The following is a 17552-nucleotide window of genomic DNA, read 5'->3' on the forward strand; positions in this document are numbered from 1 at the left end:
TGTGGTCAATGACATGAGACAAAGTATATGTGAACTGCTGTATGGAAAGTGAATTTACTCTGTAAATCTTCACCCAAATCAAAATAAAATAGAAAAATAATAAAAATTTTAAAAAATAAATAAAATACAAATTCTAAGTTAAAAAAAAAAAGAATGGTCTTTTTAAATATTCTTGTGTGGATTAGGTTAAAGTTTTCTTAAATGGATTAGGTTAAAGATTTCTTGTCTTAAACACTTTAAGATTGTAATGCTTGAAATGAATTCGAGAATATTTTAAATGTAAAAAATAATAAGATACCTGTGTAGGTCTTTGAAACCAATTTGATTTTCAGAAATGTTATTTTTACATTGTTTTAATGTCTTCAGTGAGGAATTAGAAACTATAACAGCAGGTTGCATCACAATTGATCATGAACAGCTGTCATTTAAAAAATTATAACCTGCTAACATCAGTCATTTCTAATTTTTGTCAACGTGCTAACTGAAATCAGTTCAGCTTCAAAAAGGTTATTCAGTCTTATTTAGTTATTCCTGTTATTTAGCCAGTTCAGGGTATCTCTGAGAATAGACATATGGGTATTCAAATGGGTATTTGAAATTGCTAATCAAATTTAAGAACTTTAAAGGTTTAAATAATTGTTATTCTTGTTCCACATATTCACAACTAACATTGAAAACACTTCAGTTTTTTTTATTGAGGTCACATTCATGCAAAAAACAATAAACCACTTTAAAATGTATAATTCAGTGTAGTATTTAGTATATTCACAATGTTATCCAACCACCAGCTAGCTCTCTCTTTTCAAAACTTTTTCATCACCCCATAAAAACGGTTTGTATCCATTAAGTAATCACTACTCATCTTCCTCGCTCCCTGTCTCCTGCTAACCTCTCCTCTGTCTATTCTGAGTATTTCATAAGCAGTGAAACCTGTGAGAGCCAGAACTTGACAGGACTGCCTTGTTTTTTCAGGTCTGGCAAGGTTTCCATCTTGTTGTTGTTGTTGTTAAGTGCCCTCGAGTCATCTCCGACTCATAGCGACCCCATGCACAGCAGAACAAAACACTGCCCGATCCCGCGCCAGCCCCACAATCCCTGCTATATATACTTGAGCCCATCATTGCAGCCACCGTGTCAATCCATCTCGTTAAAGGCCTCCCCCTCTTTCGTTTGTCTTGCTGTTGGAGACCTCTCGTATCACCCCCACCTGGGTCCCTGTGGCTGACTGTACCTCTGTCTGGCTTCCTGGCTTTTAATCCCCTTTCTCCTGCTCTTCTGCCCTGCTGTTTTGTGCGTCCCTTAGTTGTCCCTGGGGCTGACTGCTCCTCTGTCTGGGTTCCTGGCTTTTATCCCCTTTTTCCTGTTCTCCGGTCCTGCTGCTTTAGTCGGGCCTGAGTTTCCTCTCTTCACCTAATCCCTTTGGCTGATTGCTCTTCTCTCTGGCTTCCTGGCTTTTAATTCCCTTTCTCCTGCTCTTCCAGCCTGCTGCTTTGGGGGTCCCTGAGTTGTCTCTCCTCACCTGTAACCCTGGGGCTGACTGCTCTTCTGTCCGGGTTCCTCCATCTTAACTCTTGCCTATTGCTCTGCCAGGTTTCCACCTTACACAGGTCCAGCTTTAGCAGGTTTTGTTTTAATTAGAATCATGCAATGTGGACCACTTGTGTCTGGCTTCTTTTGTTAACATGATGTTTTCATAGTGCATCCAAGTTTTAGCGTGCAGTGGTGCTTTGTTTCTTTGTATGTCTGAGCAGTATTCCATTGTATGCATATACCACATTTTGTTTCTCTCTTCATCCATTGATGAACCTGTAGGTTGTTATCCCATTTTGGCCTATTATAAATAATGCTGCTATAAACATTCATCAACAAGTATAACACTTATTTTTAACTCAAAGTATTTGTGCATAATTCTGTATTGGTCCATATTACTGTAAAACTTCCTATTATCAGTGTATTATTGTCTACTAATACTATATTTCCTTAAGATTTTCCTTTAGTTAGGAATTCCACTGGCATAATATAAATTTCTGATGTTTTCGTTGCCTGAATTGGTTTCTTCTTTTCCAAATAGGAAAACAGGTTTCTCACAGCTCAGCTACAGGAAATAAAGAACCAGAGTTTGAATCTTTTCCAAAAGAGAGATGAAATGGATGAATTAGAGGGGTTCCAGCAGCAGGAACTAAGTAAAGTAAAACACCTGGTATGCATTTTTGTTTTAGTGGCTAAATGCAGAATAGATGATTGATTACTCTACTTTTGCTAGTCGTTACTCTTTAATTACAAATAAGCATACTCCAGTAATCTTTGATAGTAATCACATTTGTATATTTTTCAATGTATTGAAATGGAAAAGTTCTGTTTGAAATCTATTCTTTTTATTTTGTTTTTTCCTTAACTACTGGTCATATTTTGTCCTTATAATCCCCCAAAATTGTTATAAAAGCTTGGCTTATTGGTCTAGATTTTTTCCTTGTATTTATCAGCAGTGGCACAATGAAACTTTACATCTTTGTGTCAGCTTTTAAGAAAAGAAGAAACTCTGGGGAAAATGGAGCAGGAGTTGGAAGCACGAACCAGAGAACTTAGTCACACCCAGGAGGAGTTAATGATCTCCAATCAGATGTCTTCAGACTTGAGCCGGAAGTTAGAAGAATTGCAGAGACACTACTCAACGCTGGAAGAACAGAGGTTCTTGCTTGGTCTGTGGGGCCCATGGGATGCGGTGTTTAGTATAGCTCTGGCTATAGCCCACCTGCCGTTCCCCATTGCCTCATTGAAGCACTTTCTGATCTTAGTTCTGGCAAAGGCTTCTGGATTGGTCCTCACCTGCCTAGGGCTCAGGAAACTACCCCCGTCAACCCTCTCATCAGTCTTTTCTCTCTTCCTCTGCTTAGACTCAGAATCACTCCACCTATAGTTGAATTCTGAGCAATTCATTATGATTTTGGTTTGTCAGCTATTGAGTAACCAAAGGCAGATGAATATTTCTTGCTTAAACTTGGGTATAATTTCTCTCTGGACTTCTGCTTCAATGAAAACCAAAGAATGTTCTCCATTAATAATTCAGTTGGGCTAATAATATTTGCAACCTTGGCATGTGAAGAGCCATTTTTTCTCTGGAAGAATGTTTCTTAGATGAGATATCCAAATTTTTTCATTATCTGCTTTCTTTCAATGAAGAGACCGTGTGACAACTTCAAAAACAGGTGCAGAAAGTAAGATGCCAGCCCTGGAGCAAAAGGGTCAAGAGCTCCAGCCATTCATTCAGCAGCTTTCCATTGAATTGCAAAAGGTAAGTTGAGTACTGGGAGTGGACCTGGATTTTGAGAATTCATGAATTGGGATCAAAAACTAGTTCTATCAGAAACTTCAGCCTAATAATGGCTGCTAATAAGTGCACACTGAGCAGTCCACATTGCCCTACCTCCTGGTCTAGCCAGGCTGCATTCAGATAGAAATGGCCACCCTAGCTGACCAAGAGTTGCTTAACAGAAGAGGTCAGTATTGTCCTGACAGGAATTCTTAAAATACACTACTTGACCTAGAGAGATATTCCTTAAAGTACCACATGATAGACCTGGAGCGTAAGAAAATGTAATAATCTTGGTTGACATGACCAGGATTGTATCTTTGTCACATTGTTGTTAGGTACTGTCAAGTCAGTTCCAACTTACAGCAACCCTATGAACAGAACAAAACGTTGCCCAGTCCTGTGCCATCCTCACAATTGTTGCTATGTTTGAGCCCATTGTTGCAGCCACCATGTCGGTCCATCTTGTTAAGGGTCTTCTTTTTCCCTGACCCTCTACTTTGCTAACCATGATGTCTTTCTCCGGGAACTGGTCCCTCCTGATGACATGTCCAAAGTACATGAGATGAAGTCTCAGCATCCTCACTTCTAAGGAGCGTTTTGGCTGTACTTCTTCCAAGGCAGATTTGTTCATTCTTTTGGCAGTCTGTGGTATATTCAGTATTCTTTGCCAGTATCACAATTCAAAAACGTCAGTTCTTCTTTGCTCGTCCTTATTCATTATCTAGCTTTCACATGTATATAAGTTGATTGAAAATAACATGGTTTGGGTCAGGCCACCTTAGTCCTCAAAGTGAACACCTCTGCTTTTTAACACTTCAAGCAGATTTACCCAATACTATATGTCATTTGATTTCTTGAGTGCTGCTTCCATGGGCGTTGATTGTGGATCCAAGTAAAATGAAATCCTTGACAACTTCAATCTTTTCTCCATTCATCATGAAGTTGCTTATTGGTTCAATGTTCAGGATTTTTGTTTTCTTTATTGAGGTGTATCCATACTGAAGACTGTAATCCTTGATATTCATCTGTAAGTGCTTCAAATCTTCTTCACTTTGAGCAAGCCAAGGTTGTGTCATCTTCATATCACAGGTTGTTAGTGAGTCTCTCTCCAATCCTGATGCCACATTCTTCTTCATATAGTCCATCTTTTTAGATTATTTGCTCAGCATACAGATTGAATATGGATGGTGAAAGGATACAACCATGACACAGTAAATAGAAGTAAATGTAAGTAAATAGAAGTCTATATATCCTTCTGAGATAGGTATTGTCCTTCTTACAGATACATAAACCAAAACTCAGAGAGATTTAGTATTTTGTTCATAGTTATATAGTAAGTGACAGAGCTGGATTCTAACCCAAGTCTTACTCCGAAACTATGCTTATTCTACTCACTTTGTTCCTTAACAACAAGGAGCACCCAGTAAATATATATTATGTGCATGAATGAGGGTGATACAAGCTTTCTTAGTGAATTTAAGAGTTATGCACACACATTTTTTGCCCTCAGAGTTTTACTGTTTCATTATAGAGCTCAGACCTTCTGTAACCATAGAAAAAATTCAGAAACAAGTCCCAAATAAATGAAATAGATTTTTTAAATACAAATGATATGCCAAAGGGAGAGTGTATTTCCAGCCCAGGAGTAATAGAACTCTTCCTGGAGGACTGGAAACTCAAGGATGGGTAGACGGGAGGAGGCAGAGAAGGCAGAAAGGTACAGAGTGCATTTGAGGAGGGGGGAAGATGTTAGATGTCTCAGTTCTCTAGTACTGGTGTAACAGAAATACCAAGTGGATGGCTTTAACAAACAAGATTTTTTTCTGTTACAGTTAGGAGGCTAGAAGTCCAAATTCAGAATGCCAGCTCTAGTGCCCAGCTGGGTGAAGGCCCCTCAACCTTGGCCTTCAGCTCTACCTCTTGTTCCAGGCCCACTGCAGCTGGAGGCATCTCCTAACTTAGGCAGCTGCTGGCTACTGAGGCTGATGAATCCCAGGTCGGCTGGTAAAGTGGCATAATCTTGAGATCAGTAGGCAACATATCTGGCCACTGGTTCAAGTCCAGGAACTGGTGATGAAGACTCAGCCAAATGGCCAGATCCAGATGTGCCAAAAAGCTAGAGATCTTCATCAAAGTTTCTCCATATATCCTGGAAGCAGGCCAGACCCCAAGGACAATTATTTAGCTGCTCACAGCAAATTCCACCTTGGAGGTGATTACAGTCTCATCATGGGGGATAATTACATCCTGCTGCCAAGCACTCAAAGCCACAGCCCAGCCAAGTTGACACACAACTTTAACTTTCATAGTAGACTCACGTATTAGGGATTGGAGGGAAGTCTGTATTGTGGTCTCAGTAAGTTCCCTCATTCATTCTAAAAATATTTATTGAGCATTTTTTTTACTGTGTGCAGGCTCTGTGCTGGGTATTAGGAATACTATAGTGAGGAAAACAGATAGTATCCCTGCCTTTATGGAGTTTCTATACTAGAGAGGAAGTCAGATATTAGTGATAAATAAATATATTACAAACTATGATGATTGCTGTGAAGGAAAAATACAGGATGTTACGAGATTCTGTAACAGATATAAGATCTACTCTCAGAATTGTAGAATACTTTCCCTTGAGGAAATAACACCTGAGCTGTGTCGTCCTGCCTAGGCATGTTGGAAAAAAAAAACCTTGGGGCAAAGACAATGATTAGCACATTCCAAGAGCTGGAAGAAGCCAAAAAGGGTGACACACACTAAAGGGAAGAGTGGATTACTCTGGCTGTTCAGAGAAAACATACTGAAAGGGTCTTCCATAGAAGAAGACCAGTTCGGAAGTTCTGGCGGTTGTCCCAGATTGAGATGATGGTGACTTTGATAAGAGTAGCAGTGAAGATGGTGGGAGAGTAGGCAGATTTTAGAAATATTGAGAAGATCAACCCACCAGCTAATGTAATGGATATGAAAAGGGTTTGTTGTTGTTGTTAGGTGCCATCGAGTCATCTCCAACTCATAGCAACCCTATGAACAGCAGAACGAAATACCACCCAGTCACGCACTAGCTCCATGATCCTTGCTATACTTGACCCTGTTGCCATAGCCACTGTGTCAGTCCGTCTCGTTGAGGGCTTTCCCCTCTTTCGTCGACCTCCACCTTACTAAGCAGGACATCCTTCACGAGGGAATGGTCCCTTCTGATAACATGACCACAGTAGGTGAGATGAAGTCTGGCCATTCTCGCTTCCAAGGAGCATTCCAGCTGCACTTCCTCCAGAACAGATTTGTTAGTTCTTTTAGCAGTCCATGGTACTTTAGCATTCTTTGCCAGTACCACAACTCAAAAGCATTGATTCTTCTGTCTTCTTTTTTCATTGTCCAGCTCTCACATGCATATGAGGCAATTGAAAATACCATGGCTTGTGTCAGGTACACCTTAGTCCTCAAGGAGACATCTTTGCTCTTCAACACTTGAAAGAGGTCCTTTGCAGCTGACTTGCCCAGCGCCATATGTTGTCTGATGTCCTGACTGCTGCTTCCATTGACATCGATTGTAGAACCAAGCAATGTGAAGTCTTTGACAGCTTCAATCTTTTCTCTGTTTATTGTGATGCTGCTTATAGGTCCAGTTGTGAGGATTTTTGTCTTCTTTATATTGAGATGTAATCCATACTACAAACTGTATTCTTCAGTCTTCATCAGTAAGTTCTTCAAGTCATCCTCACTTTCAGCAAGCAAAATGTGTCATCAGCATATCGCAGGTTGTTAATGATTCTTCATCCGATCCTGATGCAATGTTCTTCTTCATATAGTCCAGCTTCTCAGATTATTTGCTCAGCATATAGGTTGAATAAGTATGGTGAAAGGATACAATCCTGATGCACTCCCTTCTTGATTTTAGACCATGCAGTGTCCCCTGGTTCTGTTTGAATGACAGCCTCCTGGTCTATGTCTAGGTTCCTCGTGAGTACAATTAAGTGTTCTGGAATTCCCATTCTTCTCAGTGTTATCTACAATTTGTTATGATCCGCACAATCAAATGCTTTTGCATAGTCAATAAAACACAAGTAAACATCTTTCTGGTATTCTTTACTTTGAGCCAATATCTGTCTGACATAGCAATGATATCCCTCATTCAACATCCCCTTCTGAATCCAGGTTGCATTTCTGGAAGTTCTCTGTCAATGTACTGCTGTAACTGTTTTTGAATGATCTTCAATAAGATTTTACTTACATCCGATACTAATGATATTGTTTTATAATTTCCACATTTTGTGGGATCACTTTTCTTTGGAATGGGTACAAATGTGGATCTCTTCTTGTCAGTTGGCCAGGTAGCTGTCTTCCAAATCTCTTGGCATAACCAAGTGAGTGCCTCCAGCGGGGTATCTGTTGAAACATCTCAGTGGGTATTCTGTCAATTCCTGGAGCCTTATTCTTCACCAATTCCTTCAGTGCAGCTGCGACTTCTTCCTTCAGTACCATTGGTTCTTGATCATATGCCATCTCCTGAAATGGGTAATCATCGACCAGTTCCTTTTGGGTCAGTGATTCTGTGTGTTCCTTCCATCTCCTTTTGATGCTTCCTACATCATTCAATGTTTTGCCCATAGAATCTTTCAATATCGCAACTTGAGGCTTAAATTTTTTCTTCAGTTCTTTCAGCTTGAGAAATGCTGAGCGTGCTCTTCCCTTTTGGTTTTCTAACTCTGAGTCTTTGCACATTTCATTATAGTAATTGGCTTTGTCTGCTCGAACTGCTCTTTGAAATCTTCTGTTCAGTTCTTTTATCTTGTCATTTCTTCCATTTGCTTTAGCTACTCTCTGCTCAAGGGGAAGAGGAAGGAAAAAGGGGAGCAAAAGAAAAGGAGTTTTAGGGATGATTTCTGGGTTTCTGGCTTGAGCAACTGAGTGGTGGTATTGACAATCATTTGGCTAAGAGAGCCTGAGCTCTGGTGGCATAGTGCCTGAGGCACTTGACTGCTAACAAGAAGGCTGGCAGTTCAAACTCACCAGCTACTTCTGAGAAGGCAATCTACTTCTACACCTTGGAAACCCAAGGAAGGGTTGCTGTGAGTCAGATCCGACTCAACGGCAGTGAATTTTGGTGAGTGCAAGGCCAATTTTAGTGTAAAGATCATGGATATGGAGTCAGGTTTTTTTTGTGTGTAGTTCTTGTCTTTATTAATAATGATTGTGAGAATGGTGCACAACCGGGCAGTGTTTCGTTCTCTAGTACATAGGTTTGCTATGACTTGGAACTAGGGTGGTTTTCTTTCTTTTTTTTCTATTTCAAACAAGGCTGCTATGAATATTTGTTTATACCTGAGCCAAGAGTTAACTCTGAGGTATCTATGACGTGTGAGAAGGTTGAGTCTCAAGCTTTGTACATTTTCAACTTTATGAGATATTGCTGAATTGTTTCTCATAGTAGTTGCAATAATTTAAATACTTCCCCATCAATGTCTAAGAGTTTGGGTTGTTCTTCTTTGAAAACATGGTATAATCAGACTTTTCATTTTTACATTCTAGTGGGTATTAAATATTATCCTGCTATCATTATAATTTGCTTTTTTCATATTACTAATGAGGTTGATCATCTTTTCAAATGTTTATTGGTCATTCATGCTTTTCTATGAAGTGCCAATTCAAATCTTTTGTCCATTTTTCTACTGAGTTTTCTTTTTCTCATTGATTTTAGCAGTTCTTTATATATATCTCGGATGCCATCCATGTGTCTTTGCCAAGCAAATACGTTCTTCTGGTTTTTGGCTTGTCTTCACAGTCTTCATGATTTCATCTGATGAATATATGCTCTTAATTTTAATATAAGTCAAATTTAAGTTTGTGTTTTTATTGTTTTAAAGCAATCCTTCCTTATCCAGGATCATGACTTTATTCATCTCTATTATTATGTAAAAGTTTTATAGTTTTGCCTTTTATATAGTAATCTTTATTATGCATAGAATTCCATTTTGTTATAAAAAAGGATTCACTTTTTTTTTATTGTTATCATTTATTGAAAAACCTGTTCTTTCCTGTTATTGCAGTGTGCTGTTGAGTCGATTCCTACTCATAGCAACCCTTTATGACAGAGTAGAACTGCCCCATATGAGGAGGCAGTCAACCAAGGCTTTACTCTTCACAGAAGCAGACTGCCACATCTTTCTCCTGTGGAGTGGCTGGTGGGTTCAAACCACCAACTTTTCAGTTGGCAGCTCAAGCACTTAACCTTTGTACCTACCAGTGCTCTTTGTCTTCCTTACTGATCTGCACTTCCGGTTTTGGCACGATTCAGGTTTCCATATGTATGTGGGAGTATTTCTAGGTTTTCTGATAGGTGCCACTGTGTGTTTGTACCAGTATTATACACTGTCTCACTACCTAGTGCTTTTTTGTGAGTATCTTGAATATTATTGACCCGTTGCTCTTCCACACAACAGCTTGGTAAACGCCTCAGAAAACCTGTTGGTTGTTGATTGGAATTGCTTTGAATCTACAGATCCATTTGGGGAACAGTGATTGCTTTATATGCGTTTTCTTACCCAAGGATGTGGTCTATCTCTCCAGCTATTTAGTGCTGGTTTTTATTTTTTATAACTATCAATAAGGTTCTGTAATTTTCTTCATAAAGGTTTGTTATCTGCTGTAAAATTTATTCCTAACCCACGGCCATAGAGTTGATTCTGACTCATAGTCACGTCACCAGTGGGTTTCCAAGGCAGTAAGTCTTTACTGAAGTAGATTGCCCCATCTTCCAAATTTATTCCTAGGTGCTTTAATTTTTACACCAATTGTAAAATGTGTCATTTTAAAATTATTTTTTCTAGTTGCTAGCATGTAAAAATGCTATTACTTTAGTGTATTTTTTGTATTGTTATATTAACTCTAATAATGAATCTCTAGATTCTCGAGTTATTTTAATGGCAGTCATATAATCTGTGAATAATGACAGTTTTGTTTCTTTCCGGTTCTTAAGTCTTTTTTTTCCCTTGCTTTATTCTGCTGGATTTAGGGCCATAATTTCTAAAGGCAGACAGCCCTGTCTTATTCCTAAACATCAGTGTTTTACCAGGAAGTATATGTTTTCTATAGATTTTTATCCTTGGAAAGGTTTACTTCCTGGGACCTCTGCTATCATAGTGCCTAAGGCATTTGACTGCTAACCAGAAGGCTGGAGGTTCAAACCCACCAAGCACTCCTCGGGAAGACTGGGTAGTCTTCTTCCGTAGTGATACTGCCTTGGAAACTCAAGGAGAGGTTGCTATGAGTCAGATCTGACTTGACGGCAGTGAGTTAAGGAAGTTTCTTTCTATTTTTTAAAACCAATTCTATGATTTACATGTAACAAAATGCACACATTTCAAATGTGTAATACGATGAGCTTTGACAAATACGCAGCCATGAAACCACTACTATCACAGTTGAGATAGGAAAATTCTGTCACTTCAAATGGTTCTTCTGTGCACCTTCCATTCAGTCCCTACTCCCAGCCCCTACCAATCACTAATCTTTCTGTCATTATAGATTAGATCTGTGTTTCCTAGAGTGTCCACTGGTTTACCAGTACATTATAAAAGATTTTTTTAATACTTGTTTAGCATTAGTTGTTACTTTGAACAGGAGTGTTAGTCACAGTACTTTGGTCTGCCATACTGCTGAGCACAGAAGCATCAATTCCATTTTGACTACATTCAGTTTGAGTTTTAATACATCCAGGTGGGCTTAGCCAGCCGGCCATGGATAATAAGAACGGAATACAGTGGAGAGGTTGGGATTATTTGAAATTACAGAGTCACTATACAATATATAGGAAGGCTGGTGGCATAGTGTCTAAGGCATTTGACTGCTAACCAGAAGGCTTGTGGTTCAAACCCATCAGCTGCTGCTCAGAAGGAAGATTGAGCAATCTACTCCCATAGAGGTATCACCTTGGAAACCCAAGGAGGGGTCGCTATGAGTCTAATACACTCAATGGCAGTGAGTTTGGGTTTTTTTTAATATGATATGTGATGGATCTCTGGTGGCGTAGTGCCTACGGTTTTGACTGCTAACCAGAAGACTGGCAGTTCAAACCACCAGCCACTCTGTGGAAGGAAGATTGGGCACTCTACTTCCGTAAAGGTTTACTTCCTTGGAAACCCAATGGGGATCGCTGTGAGTTGGAATCGACTCAATGGCAGTGAGGTTGCTTTGGTTTAATGTGGTATAAGATACAGTAATTGAAGCCACCAGTATGAATAAGAGAAACTAGAGAGAGGGAAGAGGAGGTGAGGCTTAGGATTAGTTCTTGAGGAACTTCAGAATTTAAATGCCAGGTAAAGGAGGAGGAACCCAGCAAAGAAGAATTAGGGAGAGTGACCAGAGTTAGTAATAGATGGGTACAAATTTATGGCTTCTGACTTCAAATCTTAACATCTTTTATAGTGGGCAAGTCTGTAGCTAAATTTGCCTTTTGCTGCACAAAGTCTCACCTGGATTGCTGAAGGTTGCTGGGTTCTGACTTTGCATCTTTTATGTTCTCATAGGATGCAGTAAGAACAGAATTTCAGGGAAACATGCTGGTCCCAGAGCAGACAGGAAGTGAAGGAGAGAGAGTTTATGGTATAATGTGATCTCCTCTGCTTTTACCTGTAGGTCACTGCTGAAACTCAAGAGAAAGAAAAACTCATACATTTGCAGAAGGTTGCATCCTTGGAGAAGAGACTTGAACAGAACTTACTGGGGGAAGAGCGTGTGCAAGAACTCTTAAAAGAGGTCATTTTACCTCTCTTTATACAACTGGGTTGGAAAGGCAGTGGTGACCCTTAGGATTTCATAAAATCCTGAGGATTTAGAGCTGAAGAGCCAGAAGACATCTTGGTGAGGAGAGAGCTGTCTCCAACTTGGAGGTCTCCTCCTTACAGCGAGGGTAGCCTTCTGTCTCCTGTGTGTGTGTGGCTCAGTTTTCTGAGCCAGGAAATAGAGTAGGAAAATTCTGTCACTTCAAATGGTTCTTCTGTGCACCTTCCATTCAGTCCCTCCTCCCAGCCCCTACCAATCACTAATCTTTCTGTCGCTATAGATTAGATCTGTGTTTCCTAGAGTGGGATTTGTTCAGAGATGCACATGAACAGTTAACATCCTGATGACCAGTAAACCACACTTAGTGATTTCTGTCACATGGGTTGTCTTATCTTACCACACTGTTCTCTACCCTTTGCACTCTCTTTTGGCCAAGGAGAATATTTGCCAGTCACCCTATGGCTTGAGCAAGAATTGCCTTGGGCAGCAGACTCTTTTGGCTGAGGAAAACTTTGGAGCATATGAACCTTTTAGCCACTAGTGCACATGAATTTGCTTTCTCAGCCTTTCTGAGCTTATCTTCCTGCATTCTTTTCCTCCTCTTTGTATCCCAGTGAATGGTATCACCATGACAAAGATGACCAAGCTTAAACCTTGGAGATTATCCTAGATTAGACACTCAGTTAGTTTCAGCTAAATATCTCCGTCCTTACTACCACTATTATACTTTAGGGTTTCCAGCAACTCTGTGTTTGCTATTAGGTGCCATTAAGTCAATTTCAACTCATACTTACTGTATATACAACAGAATGAAACACTGCCCAGGGCTGCACCCTCCTCACTGTTGTTCCTGTGTTTGAGCCCATTGTTGCAACCACTGTGTCATCTATCTTGTTAAGAGTGTTCCTTTTTCACTGATCTTCTACTTTACCAAGCATGAAGTCTCTGTCTGGGACTAGTCCCTCCTGACAACTTGTCCAAAATGACGTGAGACACAGTCTTGCCATCCTTGCTTCTAGGGAGCGTTCTGGCTATACTTCGTTGAGGACAGATTTGATCATTCTTCTGGCAGTCCATAATCTAGTCAATATTCTTCTCCAACACCATTATTCAAACTAATCCACTTATAATGATGTTGCTTACTGGTCCATTTGTGAGGATATTTGTTTCCTTCATCTTGAGGTATAAGCCACACTGAAGGCTGTTTGGATCTTAATCAGTAAATGCTTCAAGTTATCTTCACTTTTAGCAAATAAGGTTTTGTCATCTGCATATTGCAGATTGTAATGACTCTTCCTCGTTAGACATAGGGTCTTTCTTCTAGACATACGGATATTGTCCTATCACTGATGGCATGGTACTTGAGGATAGATCTTGAAATGTTGTTTTTGACATGTTTTTGACAATGAATGCAACACCCTTACTCTTCAGTGTATCATCTCTATTATAGTAGACTGTGTGATTGTCCAATTCAAAATGGCCAATACCAGCAGTCCATTTAACATGAGTAATTATTTTGCTGAAAATAATTTAAAAATGATTGCAGCAGTACATCAACAGGGAACTACCAGAAATTCAAGCCAGATTCAGAAGAGGACACGGACTGAGGGATATCACTGCTGATGTCAGGTAGATTGGCTAAAAGCGGAAGAATACCAGAAAGATGTTTACCTGTGTTTTATTGACTATACTAATGCATTTGATTGTGTGTATCCTAATAAATTATAGATAACATTGAGAAGAATGGGAATTTAAAAACATTTAATTGTGCTCATGAAGAACTTTTACACAGACCAAGAGACAGTTGTTGTAACAAAACAAGGGATTCAGCATGGTTTAAAATCAGGAAAGGGCAAATAATCTAAATAATCTAAGAAGCTGGACTACATGAGGAAGAATACAGCATCAGGATAGGAGGAAGACTCATTAACAACCTGCAATATGCAAATGATACAACCTTGCTTGCTGAAAGTGAAGAGGGTGTGAAGCACTGATGAAGATCTAAACAGCCTTCAGTGTGGCTTATACCTCAAGATGAAGAAAACAAATATCCTTACAACTGGACCAGTAAACACCATCATGATAAATGGATAAAAGATTGAAGTTATCAAGGATTTCATTTTACTTGAATCCACAATCAGTGCCCATGGAAATAGCAGTCAAAACATCAAACGATGTATTACACTGGGCATATTTGTTGCAAAAAATCTCTCTAAAGTGTTAAAGAGCAAAGATGTCACTTTGAAGACTAAGATGCCTGACCCAAGCCATGGTAATTTTAATTGCTTCCTATGCATGTGAAACCTAGACAATGAATAAGGCAGACCACAGAAGAATTGTTGCCTTTGAGTTATGATATTGGCAAAGAGTGTTGACTATACCGCGGACTGCAAGAAAAATGAACCAGTCTGTCTTAGAAGAAGTACAACCGGAATGCTCCATCGAAGTGAGAACGACCAGACTGCATTTGTCATGCTTTGGTCCTGCTTTCAGAAGACAGCAGCCCCTAGAGAAGGATATCATGCTTGGTTGGTAGAGTAGAGGGGCAGCGAAAAAATGGAAGACCCTTCACAGGGTGGTTTGATACAGTGGATGCATCAGCAGTTGAGATAGCAATGTCGTGAGGACGGCCCAGGGCCAGGGCAGTGTTGTGTTCATTTGTACGTAGGGTCGCTATTTTGGATCTGACTCAGTGGCATCTAACCACAACAACAGCAGTGCCTCAGATAACAATCTTTATGCATTCCATTTCATTTTTGACAATTTCCAGTTTTCCTGGATTTATACTTGGTACATTCCACATTCCAGTTATTAATGAATGTTTGCAGCCACTGCTTCTCAATTTGAGTCATGCCACACCAGCACATGGAGGTCCTCAAAGCTTTACTCCATCCACATCTTCGAAGTCAGTTCTACTTTGAAGAGGCAGATTTTCAGCAGTTGCAGTTTGAGCACCTTCCAACCTGAGGGGCTCATTTTCCAGCACTGTATCAGACAGTGTTCTGCTGCTATTCATAAGGTTCTTTTGGTTATTAAATAATAATAAAAAAAAAAAACCTCATTGCCATCAAATCGAGTCCAACTCATCACAACTCACATTGGGTTTCCAGTGCGGTAAATCTTTATGGAAGTAGATTGCCCCATCTTCCTCCTGTGGTGCAGTTGGTGAGTTTGAACCGCCAACCTTCTGGTTAGCAGTCATATGCCTTAGGCACCATGCCACCAGAGCTCCTGTATGTCATGTATTAATATATTATTATGCCATCACCTTTATTATTACAGTGTTTCTCTAATTTTAAATTAGTGTATGTAAGAATTACTTGGGGAATTTGTTCAAAGTATGTATCTGTAAAATGGATCGACACAGTGGCTGCAATGATAGGCTCAAGCGTAGCAGGGATTGTAAAGATCGTGCAGGACCAGGCAGCGTTTGGTTCTGTGGGACATGGGTCACTGTGAGCTGGAATCAACTTGACAGCACCTACAACATGGATCTCTGGCCCCACCCCTAGAAAGTCTGGTTTCAGTAGGCCTGGAGTAAGGTCTTAAGTTTAGCAATATCCAAGGTAAGTATAATGCCAGTGTTTGGAAGACCCCACTTTGGAAAATACTGTCTGCAAAACTCCTTTTTACAGCATAGAGAGCCTCTATGATTTGGTCTTTTGTCTAACTTTGTAGACTCAGTTCTTGACAGAAAACCACCATCTCTTTGGCTTTTAACCACTGTTAGTTCCCCAAAGGCCACAGCCTGTTTCATGTCTCCATCCCTCTGGTCATACTGCTCCCTCTGCCTGCGATGCTCCCCATCCTCCAGCCACCCACTCCCTGAGGCAGAGTACCTTTCACCCTGTGCTTCCTCTCCAGGGCACGTATTTCACTCTGTCTTAAACTTTCTTGGCCTTAGCCTTTTATCCCAGCCATAGGGCAAGGAACTGTGTCAATATTATCTCTATATACTTTATGTATATACTTTATAATATATGAATTTTGCCTCGATAAATGTTATTTTTAAAATATATTTATATCACTTGTGCCTTAGCACAAATCATAGTATGTTGTGTAAATATCAATAAACATTTACTCTTTGGAGAAATAATGACTTTCTTTTATTCTTCTTTGAACTTAACAGAAAACTGTTGCCGAGCAGAATTTGGAAGATACCAGGCAGCAGTTGTTGGAAGCCAGAAGCACCCAGGCCATAGCCATTGGCATCCTGGAGACTCGGGTACTGACTTCGTTCCCAGTGTTGCCTGTGTTTGTGGATGGCAAGCTAATTGGTAACATGGTTGTGATTGAGAATCTCCTTGGCTCAATATTTTTTCTTTTTGAGGACTTTGTTAGATCTCTGCATTGAGTTAGTCGGTTTTTTCATTCTTGCCACATTATCATCAATGCTCCATACTAAGCTATTCACTTGTTAAGTTATTCCCTTTATTTCCATTCCCTTCCCTCCCATAGCACACAGATCCTTTTATTGTTGGGAAGTCTTAAAATGAGTGGCACTGTTTTGTGTACATGTGTTTTTAGTTTATGTTAATGGTATAACTATGTATATGTCTTCTTTCTTACTCAACTGCTCCATCTTCTGTCTGAATCCATTTCATTGTACTTAGCCAGATTGCCAGATTACTTATCTGAACATCCAGATTGCCTTTCTCCTGCCACTACAGATTGACCTGCAGTGAACATCCTTGTCCATGTTCTCTTAAGGATGACAGAGAATGCATCCAATCTAATGTGACTAAGGAGTGTAAGGTTGGTCCCGGAACAGCTGCTATCGGCTGTACTTACAAGCATGCTCACTGCCATCGAGTCGATTCTGACTCATAGTGACCCCCCCATTGAGTTTCCAAGGTGGTAAAACTTCATGGAAGTAGATTGCCCCATCTTCCTTCCACAGAGCAGCCGGTGGGTTTGAACCACCAACCTTCTGGTTAGCAGCCAAGTGCCTTAGGCACTGCACCACCAGAGCTCCTTTTTTAAGCATGCGTGAGAATTCCTGTATATGCAACCATGCCCTTTCCAGCATTGGAATTTCTCAGCCTTCTAATTTTTACCAGTGTAGTGAATGTAAAGTGATATTTCATTTTTCAGTTTGCATTGCTACCGTTATTAATAGAGGCCCTGGTGATGCATAGGTCAGATACTTGGCTGTTAGCAAGTTGGTTGGTTCTTCAAACCTACCAGCAACTCTGCAGGAGAAAGATGTGGCAGTCTGCTTTCCTAAAGATTTACAGCCTTGGAAACCCTGTGAGGCAGTTCTGCTCTGTCCTGTAGGGTCTTTGTGAGTTGGAATCAACTCAGTGGCAGTGGGCTTTTGTGTGTGTGTGTGTGTGTGTGTGAGTTTATAGTTATTAATGAGTTTGCCCATCTCTCTCTTTTTTTTTTTAATTAGGATTTGGGTGAAGATTTACAGAGTAAATTCACTTTTCATGCAGCAGTTCACATATACTTTGTCTCATGTCAT

General features: G+C 40.0%; 1 protein-coding gene across 1 annotated transcript in view; it reads left to right on the forward strand.

Moving 5' to 3' along the window:
* The window catches only part of GOLGA1 (golgin A1), an 83267-nt gene that overhangs the window by 20521 nt on the left and 45194 nt on the right, over positions 1-17552 (forward strand). The window contains exons 6-10 of the mRNA XM_007956381.1: positions 2072-2200; positions 2519-2688; positions 3181-3292; positions 11939-12058; positions 16215-16310. Coding sequence (XP_007954572.1) covers positions 2072-2200; positions 2519-2688; positions 3181-3292; positions 11939-12058; positions 16215-16310 — 627 coding nt within the window. The remainder of the gene's footprint in view (positions 1-2071; positions 2201-2518; positions 2689-3180; positions 3293-11938; positions 12059-16214; positions 16311-17552) is intronic.

This window comes from Orycteropus afer, unplaced genomic scaffold (genome assembly GCF_000298275.1).
Source record: "Orycteropus afer afer isolate SDZICR_OR568_19922 unplaced genomic scaffold, OryAfe1.0 scaffold00611, whole genome shotgun sequence".
NCBI classification, from domain to species: Eukaryota; Metazoa; Chordata; class Mammalia; order Tubulidentata; family Orycteropodidae; genus Orycteropus; species Orycteropus afer.